Here is a 10,972-nt window from a genome sequence, read left to right on the forward strand (position 1 = left end):
TCATCTGTACTTTGCATATGATTTAATGGGCTGTGTTCCTGGCCACTGTGCCACAGCACAGTGTCTGCTATTCACTCAGCTGAAACCCTTGGGTCATTATAACAAATTCAACTAATTCCTGTCTTATTGTTCCTTGGGACCAGTTCAACTGGTGTCCTGTCAAACAAACACACACACACACACACACACACACACATACAAACATACAGAATGTGAATTCTTTCTTCAGTTCCTTTCAAAAAAACTGATGCTTCCCTATGAAAATCTTACAACATGGACATATGAAAAAAATTGCTTCCTTCAGTAAAAACTGTAGAATACCTCGTAAGGCAAAAACCTTCAAAGACTTTGCATCACAAATCTTCTCCCAGTAGCCAAGTTTTCATTTAATCTTTCCCTCATTAAACATAAAAGATCCCAGGCTGGGAGCTGCTTTGTGATTTGGCAAAGTTCTCTTGGCTTCTGAGAGACAATGGAGGAGATTTAAGTCAAACACAGACCTTTTTTTTTTTTTAATTATTATTATTATTCAAAACCAACAGACGACAGAAGAACATAGTCAGGCTTTATATGTTAATTCCTGATAAGATTGAGCAAGGGGCTTCAAAATTAGCTTTGTTCTGGGAGGGATTTAGACGTAGTGAATTCCAGCAAAGCTATCCAGGGACCAAAGCATTGAGTGGAGTCATTAATAAAGTTAATTAGGAGTGGAATTGAACAACCTTGAAATCCTTTTGGAGAGGTGGCAGCATGAGTCTGGAGAGAATGGACCCGCTCTACTGCTCCACAGTTCCACTGCCCAGTATTTATTTATGCGCTGGAGGAGTTTGTGGTGGAGAAAGAAGTGGATGGAGACACCTTGTTGCTCTTGCTGATTGAAGTTAGTGTTGTCTCCACCTCTGAATCTCCAGCCTTGGCTGCCCATGGGTTTCTTCCACAGAGAAGATACGGCAAAGCACAGTCCCTGAACTGAGAGAGAGAGACAGACAGAGAGAAAAAGAATTAAGTCACACTTTTATAACTTGTGTATAGAATGAGGTCTGGCATTGTCTTGGTGAAATGTCCATGAGCTTCCCAGGAAATTAAGTGGTTTTGATGGTAGCATACATTTAAGCCTAAACTTATCTATACCAATGACAAGTGTTGAGACAATAAGACATTATACTACAGATAGTAATTTTTTCATTTTAAAACTATTTCTTTGTTTCTTTTTTGACATATTTACCCAAAATACCATGTTAAAAATTATTCATACCCCTTTAGTTTTTGAGAAAATGCAATCTTCTGTATGATTCCAAATGGTCCTGCACGTTTCTATCATGTTCTACCTCGTTTTAATCAACTACAAACGGACAACAAGCTGTAACTGAAAAACACTTTTTTATAAAATTCAGAAGATCGCCATTTGCTAACTCTCGAGTCTATTTGTGTGCTTGAAACCAGTCTAAAGTGCTTATGAAGCCCCAGTGTAGTTTTGGAGTTTTTTAAACAACAGAGGGAACTCATGAAAGCATGAACCGAGATGAGGATATTGCTGTATTCTTGCTCCAGAAGTTGGTAACATTGACTTATTTTTGCTTTTTAAGATCACTTAAGGTGGAAATGTCTCCAAATTACTGAAAGTGCTTCAAAACTAAAAACTCAAGTAACAAATGAGTTTCTGTGGTAATTCAAACAGTGAATAAAAACTCTTTTTTAGTTAAACCTCAGCCACGCACAAAAACAGTCATTATTTTCCCCTCAAACACACCATTCCACCTTAAAAGACATGGAGCTTCTGAATGTAAACAACCAGAGTGAGTTTCCCCACAATCATTAACATTCCTTTTAATAGACAACAGCAAGTCAGGGTTTAATTCAGAAATCTTAGTGAGAACCTCTGAATGTATGCTTTGGCTGCCCATAAGATTGGGGGAAAGATCAATATTCCATCCATCAATATATTTAAGTGACAGTGGCCACAGGGCAAAGCAAATCAAAAAGTACAGGGGGCATTAATTCACACATACATTTAGGTACAGCAACAGAAGCGCTTGGTAATATGACACTTTGTGTACTTGTCTGAAGAATGATGTAGTCATTACATACATGATCACAATATTAAATTATAAATTTTAATAGTATTTACTTTGCTTCAGTTCACAGAATAACAATTTAAAAGGAAACTGTGTTCACTTGTGGGAAAGGGGTTTAATATATCTGGACCCACTGTCTATGAGGATTTTGGTGTGTTTTCCCAGTGTCTGTGTGAGTATCCTCCAGGTGCACTGATGTCTTTCCACAGTGCAAATGTGCAGACTCAAGTTGGTAGGTGTTCAAAAGTGTCCATAGCTGTGAGTGTGTGGTGCCCTGTGATGCGCTGGCCCATCAGCGACAGCTTTTCTTTCACTCACCTGTCTGTTCATGAAGATGTAGATGATGGGGTTGAAGACTGTACTGCTCTTGGCCAGGTACATGGGAGCAGTGGCAATGAGAGGGTTAATGTAGAGGCTGGAATCAAGGATCACGGCCAGGGCAAAAGATGCATATGGCAGCCATGTCAGCAAAAAGGCCAGGACCATCACCACCACCATTCGAGCCACCTGCATCTCAGCCTTAGCCGTACTCCCACTCTCTGCCATTTGCAGCTTGGCTACCTGAGGTATAACAAAGAGAAGTCAATGATATGGTTTTATCAGTGCAAATATGAAATCTATCATACACCACATTGTTTTAACAAACAAAGTCAATAAAACGGAGAGTCTTCTCTCTGCAGTACAAAATACTCATCTGCCAAAAAATTAAATTACCTCCTTGTTTCTACACTTACTGACCAATTTATTAGCACCACATCCTATTCTTTAAAGGTCAAGACTCCCGCAGGACCACCACAGAGCAGGTATGATATGCGTGGTGGATCATTCTTAATGCTGCAGTGACACTGCAGTGGTGTGTTAGTGTGTGTTGTGCTGGTATGTGTGGAGTTTCTAAAACCCTCAGTGTTACTGCTGGACTAAGAATTGTCCACCAACCAAAAATATACAGCCAACAGTGTCCTGTGGTCAGCATTCACCAGATGATCTTCTATCTCTTGACTAAATATCTACAAGATGGACTAAGTGGACACAGTGTTTAAATATTCCAGCTGTACCAGAATACTGGAAACCACTCATACCTGAACATCACACACCCTGCTAGTGTCACTGCAACGCAGAGAATGATCCAGCCCCCAAATAATACCTGCTCTGTGGTTGTCCTTTGGGGGACTGAAGGACAGGGAGAACAGGAGCTAGCAAAATATACAGAGCAACAGCTAGACTACTCTCTGTAAGTGTTAAACAGCAACGTGCTCCTGTGTGGCCAATGAAACTGAGAATATACAACATTAAAACAAGGAGGGAATGTAATGTTATGGCTGAATGGTTTATTACTGTAATTGCTAGTTGCTTGCTAAGGTTTAAAGGAATGTCTACCATTGTGGGGATACTCTGTTCTCTGCATCTTTTAAGGTGGAATGGTATGTTTGAAGGGAAACAAACAATTTTTGTTTGTACAGAATGTGGATAAAGTTTAATTTTAACTTGTGTGTAAATGTTTATTTGAAATACTACAGAAATTCATTTATAACTCAAGTTGTTTAGTTTTGTCAGTCAGTTCCATCTACAGCAAAAAATATTACCCACGTATGGAGCAGGAATAGAGCAATATCCTCATCTCAGTTCATGCTTTTCAATGTTTGGAGTTCTCTTTCTTGTCAAAAAAACCTCCAAAATGCAGTTTTACTGCAGTGAGCAGAGAGAGAATATCTAGTTAGACATCAGCCAGAAATAGCTTTCATTCACGCAAAAGGCACACACCAATATGCTTGTGCACTCATTTAGCCTGTCATGCCTACAGATTTTGAAAACACCATGCTAAATTCATGTCAACATTAACTAATATACATTATTCTCCTGACATGGCCAGACTTGCATGTTCTATCAACAATAGGCTTTGAAAGTTATATATATTCTTGAGAAAACATATATATCTGATGGCAGCAACGAGGTGGGCCAAACCCGTGGAACAAAACAAACAAACAAAAATAAAATCCTCAAGCCTGACCTGCTGGCTGCTTAGCATGAAGAACAACCTAGCCTACAAACTAAACAATGTTTTGCTAGGATGGATCGAGCATATAAAGACCGAAATGAGCTCAGGGTGACATTGGGTATTTTTGCTCCTGATTATACTGAATGTTTACAGCACTATTCTGAAATTGGGCAGCATGGTGGTGCAACAGGTAGTGTCACTGCCACTCAGCACCAGGGACCTGGGGTTATGGGATTGAGCCCTGCTCCGGGTGACTGTTTGTGAGGAGTTCTCCCCGTGTCTGCGTGGGTTTCTTCCGGGTGCTCCGGTTTCACCCCACATTCCAAAACATAATGTTGGTAGGTGGATTGGCTACTCAAAAGTGTCCATAGGTGTGAGTGTTTGCACCAGTTCTTCACAGGAAAACACATATTCACACATTAACTCACACTTCTGAGTAGACACTCTACCTACCAATGTGTGTTTTGGTGCAATTCTACATCTGAAGCCAATCTAACTCAGGGCTAATACTTCATGCTAATCATAGACCAAGTTATAATCAATCTCTTAGGACAATGTTGCTGAGTTGGTTTTTATATTCAAAGCTATTAAATTATTCAGCTTTAAGAATATTCACATTTCCATCTGGATGGAACTCAGCAAATAAACAGAGACTGAACTGAGGCTTGGAGCAGTAGAATTGTAGTGACTCTGTAGTGACACATTGCTCAGTTCCACCAAACCCTCACAGAACTGTTACATCCTCTGGTGTAAAGCCTTCTCAGAAAAGAAGAAAATGATACTGCTGTGGGAGAAAAACTCCATATTAATACCCCTTCATTTTAGAGGAATATTTGAGATATTTATATGTGATGACAAAACTTTGCCCTATTGTATATTACACTCTTTACACTGATTTAAACATTTCTTTTATGGACTGAGTTCGAGGTGTTTACCTGTCGTAGGGTCCACAATAGGCGAGAATAGGAGAACATGATGGTGGCAAAAGGCAGTGCAAAACACAGCATGAAGTAGCACATAATATAGGAGACGTTGGCTGGATCTCTGCTGTACCAGTCAGGGGCACAAGAGGTCATCACACCCTCTAGCTGGTAACTGCCCCATCCGAAAAGAGGGGGCGTGTTCCAAACAAAGGACCACACCCAGGAGAAGACCACCCCCCCTACAGCATGCCTGGTCTGGAACATGACTGTCCCCATGGGTCTGCACACCACCATGTAGCGGTCAACAGCAATTACTGCTACCGAGCATAAACCAGCAATACCTGGGGGTAAAAAGAAATGGACTGGTCATTGTTCCACTGCATGGTACGTACACGTCTCGACTCTACTCACTTTTTAGTACCTGGTACCTGATTCGTTTTCCATTACCACAGGTCCCCCAGAAATGTAGCCAGGCCTCTAATGGGAACAGTGGACTTTAGAAACCATAACAACGAAAGCGGTAGTGTTAAATAATGTTTACTCATTGTGTGTTTGCATGTTGTTCTATTGTCTGGAATTGAACATGGCTTAATCACACATCAGTTCAGACCAATGACTAATTCTGACAAATCAGTAGAGAGTTTTCATTCCTTGTTTCCCTATCCTACTATGCAGTAGTTAATAACTTGGTCTATCACTATGAGTTAGCTTAGCTTTATACACAGAGGTTGTACCTTGTTGGTGGCCAGGCTGTGTAGCATACATCAGATGGGGTTGTGGGGCTTACACATTGTTTCTAAAGTTATTTAGGCTTGCTTAATGATCCAGTCTCAAATATTCCGGTATTAAAAAGAGAAATGTCAGTTTCTCCTGCTGAAATTGGTTCATTTGTCTGCCAGCCATGATGATTGTCCTTTAAGAATTTGTGCGATGAGATCGTGCCACTATACCTATATATAGTCTGTCATCTACAGGTCATTCTTGGTATTACTAGTTTAACATACTACCTGTAGCCTTAATTCAACATAAACATTTAAAAACCCAATCAATATAGCCATATCAAAAGGTACAAAGGTATATATTATATTCTGTGTCTTTCAGTTTACGTCCAGTGTAGAGCCATGTGTTGCTTTATGTGATCAGCAGGTCAATTAGAGAACGGCCAGACAACAGTCCAATTTAAATGGGAAAAAAACAAAAACTCACCAAAGAAGGCCACAGCAAAGCCCTCCAGAACACATCCCACTCGGCCCAGGCTGAAATAGCCCATGGCGTTGGTGACCACGGTTGGCATCCCTCCGAACATGGCACATCCCAGATCTGCCACAGCCAGATTGACCAGAGCGTAGTTTAACGGCTGACGCAGCTGTCTGTGTCTCAAAGTCACAACGATCACTAGCACATTCAACACCACTCCAGAAACAGAGAAGAAGCCTATAATAAACGCCAAGATGGTGTAGCCTATCCTGGGCATGATAGCATCATTTACTGACCCCTGGTGCACAGGGTCAGCTTGTGTGATGGAGGATGAGGGCTCCATTTTTGTTTGGATTCACAACAAAGGTGTTCCCTCAAAAAAAAGAAAAAGGTCTGAATTACACTCAGTGTGCCCTACATCCAGTGGCATAATAACCTCACTAAAGGGATCATACAAGACCCTTCCTTGCCTTTTATGGAGACAGCAAAAGAGGATTCTTAGCATGTGACATAAGTTGCCAGAGAAAATCCCTAGATCCGGATTGTGCATGGAATTATTCTGCTGGCTTATGCTCTGGAAAATAAATGATGCCACTTCCCTTGATTGCTCCAACAACCCTTTTCTTGAATTTAAATTGAAAATAATTTAAGTACTTTTCCACTTCAGCAGAGCCACAAAGCTGACTTGTTCTAACCCAAACCCCTGATATGGTGTCATTTACAGACTCACACACATATGACAATAGGTTATCACAAGTGATAGAACATTAATCTTAGTAGAACACTATAATCATACATAAACACATACCACTGGGGATATGTTGCATGACTTTATCAGATAACTTTGAATGCAACAGATGTAGTGTAATGTAAGGAGTCTTGGTCAGGGATTCATATTGGAATAGTATGGCAGGATTACCATGCAATATTAATTAGAATCCTTGGGCAAGATTCCTAACACCACATTAGCCTACATCTGTCATATGATTAAAAGTGTAAGTCACTCCAGAAAACAGTGTCTGCCAAATACTGGAAAACTAAATATACATGTAAATACAATAAATGCCAATTTATATTTCTTGTGTTGCTGTCCCTTATTCTTTTATTAATAATGCACCAGAGGTCATAGTTTTTCGCAGCAGGTCAGGTCACCAGATGGCTTGTAATTGATTAGGTGATCAGACAGGTGCTCAGTTGATCTCAATGGTTCTAACGACCATTGATACAGTTTACTATGATTTACAAAGCACTAAATGGTCACTACACCGCTTTAAACTGAGACTGGCCCTTAGCGCAGAATTACAGTGCAATCACACTATAAAGAGCTCAAATCTGCACAATTCCCTGCACTCCTGGCTTCCCTGTACTGGAAAAAAAAGTCACTCAACACACTTAAAACAAGCCAAGCATGCTGGGGAACTGTTGTATTGTCTCAAACTTCTTGTTGCCTGGATACTAAATAAGTCAAATAATGACCCACGTCATTATATCTCCTGTTTTTTAAGATTAAGGGGCCACCTGACCCCCTTTCAGTAATTAGGATCACAGGGTATTTAGATTTTCTTGGTAATGTACGTGTCTTTGTTGGGGGCAGTGTATTAGCAATATCTGTGTCAAAGATGATAAGTATCTCTCTCTCTTACATGTCAGCATGTGTGTGTTCTATGATCAGTGACACAGGTGTTTATGCTTTGTTATTGCTAATCATGTTATTGATTTCAAAAGTAACACATTAACAATGTATCAGCACAATAAATTATTATCAGTTATTTATACCCAGCTGCCCATGTGCTGCTGCTGTGACATTTTAAAAAACAGCTTCCCATGATGGCTCTCCTGATAAAAGTTGTTTCCAGTAACTGCTGTTCCATGAATTTGTTTGTAACAGAACATTCTTGAGTCAAACAACAGTCCACAAACAAAATATATCAATAGCAAAGAAAAAAAATGGTGTCACTGTGGCACTGCATGTAGTTCTACTGCCACACTTCTCCAGGGTCTTGCGGGTCCTGAATTCAACCCTCACCCTGATTCACTGGTTGTGAGGAGTTTGGTGTGTTCTCCCTTTATGTGGGGTTTCTTCCAGGGGGTCTCCCTTCATCCCACAGTCCAAAAACACATGGTGATAAATGGACTAATATCAAAACTAAGTGTTTCTGCCAAATTTTGCTCAGGAGCTCCCTCCCGCTGTTGGCCACTCAGACCCACCATGCTACAAACCTAAACAGCTCGAGTTGCAAATGAGTTTCTGTGGTAATTCAAACAATGAATAAAAACTTACATTCATTCATTATCTGTATCCGCTTATCCAGTTCAGGGTCGCGGTGGTTCCAGAGCCTACCTGGAATCATTGGGCGCAAGGTGGGAATACACCCTGTAGAGGGTGCCAGTCCTTCACAGGGCAACACAGACACAATTTCGAGTCGCCTAGGAACATGTGTTTTTGGACCGTGGGAGGAAACCGGAGCACCCGGAGGAAGTCCAGCTGCTCTACTGTATGTGGCCATGGCTGTGCAACTCTAGACCCCTCCTTCAAAGAATCCACTTAAATAACTTTCAAATGATATAAAATGACCAAAGATAATTCAAGCCACTCTCAAGTTGTTGGCCAAAGTGTGTTAAAGAACCAGTCCTCTTCCTCACTCTCGGTAAATACATTTCTTCCTAAATTAAGGCTATTAACCAGTTATTTGTCCTCTTTTTTACTGCAGTAACAGCCTCAAGCTGTCTGGGAAGGTTTTAGATTAGATGCTGAAACTTTGTTGTGAGGACTTTATTGCTTTAATTCACAAGTCCATTAGTGAGGTCAGGTACTAATATTGAATGATCAGTTCTGGATCACAATCTCCACTCAGACTAATCCCAGGCATAAATTGTGCACCATTGCTCCAGGGAATGCAATCTCACTGCTCTAGGGCTCATCACATTTGTGTACTACACACATTAATAATATAAAATATACGATGAACTAATCTTAGTACTATGAGTTTGTCATGCTAGTACACAAAATGCTTGTGTATATACAATGATGCATAGTTGCTATGACAACACACATTATACCAAGCAGCAGTTGCAATGCTGTCCCCCATTTTCTTCAAAGTCTAACTCAAATATCTTCCTCCACACTGTGTAATGGATGGGTAGGTCATAAAATAACTTTTTCTGCACTAAAATCATGCATATTATATTTGATAAGAAAAACATGCATATTCTATATAAGTTTCACGTCTCTCTGTCTAAAATTTAGTGCACTCTCTAGGTAATATTAATGTTATGTTATGTAATGTAATGTCTGTGAAGTGCACTATGTAGGGAGTAGGGCACTATTTGTGGCAAACTTTATTTTCTAGACTTGGGAAGCTCCCTCTTTTCTGTTTCCCATTGGATTGTAGGACAAGAGTGTACATCATTACTGTACTCAGAAGTAGGCTGGTTCTAAGCGTGTGCTGTGGATTTACTAGTTTACTCAATTTTGACACTTGTAACTATGCTACATACTACATACACAAACACTAGCTAGAATTGATATTAAGTGTGCAATTGGGATACAGCTTTTATATCCCTTTGACCCACAATTTGCAATGAGCTACAAATGCTAAAACTTTTGCATAGAAACTTGTCTATGTTTAATATCATTCTTACCGAGCCACATCATCTTTTTATTTGCACTCACAGAAAGCTGTGTTTGTTTCCACATGCCTCAGTGGCTGTATTTAGTCTGGAGCCGTAAGTCTGCAAACACAAACAAGCTGCGTACAGACTCCTACACGCAATCATATTAGTGCTGCAAATTGCATGCATTATTAACACATGGATGCTCCCACCTCCTCCCACCAAACCCACTGTGGATTACTGGTAAAGGCTATTTACGCGACTCAAACAAACTTCATAGCCTACATCCTCTCAGGCAACTGCTGGCAGATGACTCAAAACCTCAGAAAAGTTTATTTGGAAGTTTACGCACAAACTGCTCTTAGTTGACTAGAGGCACATAATGTACAATGTAACAGACAACAATGTGGTCAGTCACGCAGCTATCAAGAGTTCAGGAACACCATGCTATTACTATTCTATACTTTGGACAAGATTCCAAACACTGCATTTGCCAACTTCTAAAAGAGAATAACAGTTCACTCATTCATCTTTTGTAACAACAGCATCCTGATCACACTGTGGACAATAACTGAAGAATATGGTTAGCTAATAGACACCCACCTTTGCTAGCCTCAAGCTAAGGTCTGGGAGGAGGCAAGATCAGTGTGAGGCTAGTTTGGGTCCTGGACAGAGACGGTTGTGCCATGTTTGGGGATTAAAAATTTGATCTGCCGACTCTAGGGGCTAATGCTAAATGCACCTGGAATTAAACCCCTGGTGGGAATTCTGTCCTTCTTTTTGGCACTGTGTAGTGGAGCTTGTGGACACCATGTCTGCCTCATTATGCTTTTTTAGGACTCAAATACTCACCAGGGCATCACCTAAGATCCAACTGGGCCTTGAGCAAGTGAACTTATGATAATAGGGCCAATGCTTGGACCACTTGGAGCCACCAGTCAAATATATTTAAAACACTGCTTCCATGCATGCAGCAGGGATTGAAAGAAAGAACCCCTGAGGAACTACACTTTTTAAAGAGAAGAGGCAGATATTACTTTTAACCAGGTGCCAAAAGGTTTCCACAATGTTCTAAACAGCTTAACCTTTTTCTAAATGAGCTGCATATATATATATATATATATATATATATATATATATATATATATATATATATATATATATATATA

At 40.2% G+C, this 10,972-nt stretch overlaps 1 protein-coding gene across 2 annotated transcripts; it reads right to left on the minus strand.

The window, feature by feature from the left end:
• Positions 1–557: 557 nt before the first annotated feature.
• Positions 558–10,683, minus strand: parapinopsina (parapinopsin a). Of its 2 annotated transcripts, XM_066643298.1 has the most exons (5): positions 10,656–10,683; positions 6,201–6,370; positions 5,007–5,335; positions 2,394–2,636; positions 558–969 (listed from the first exon to the last, which is right to left on the minus strand). In XM_066643298.1, exons 2-5 carry the CDS (start codon positions 6,298–6,300, stop codon positions 811–813), a joined length of 831 nt encoding a protein of 276 aa, XP_066499395.1. In that variant the 5' UTR covers positions 6,301–6,370; positions 10,656–10,683; the 3' UTR covers positions 558–810. The 2 variants fall into 2 exon arrangements, with proteins under 2 accessions (XP_066499395.1, XP_066499394.1); XM_066643297.1 differs by lacking the exon at positions 10,656–10,683 and having other exon boundaries at positions 6,201–6,477.
• Between the last annotated feature and the right edge of the window lie 289 nt (positions 10,684–10,972).

Source organism: Hoplias malabaricus, chromosome 14, assembly GCF_029633855.1.
Source record: "Hoplias malabaricus isolate fHopMal1 chromosome 14, fHopMal1.hap1, whole genome shotgun sequence".
NCBI lineage: Eukaryota > Metazoa > Chordata > Actinopteri > Characiformes > Erythrinidae > Hoplias > Hoplias malabaricus.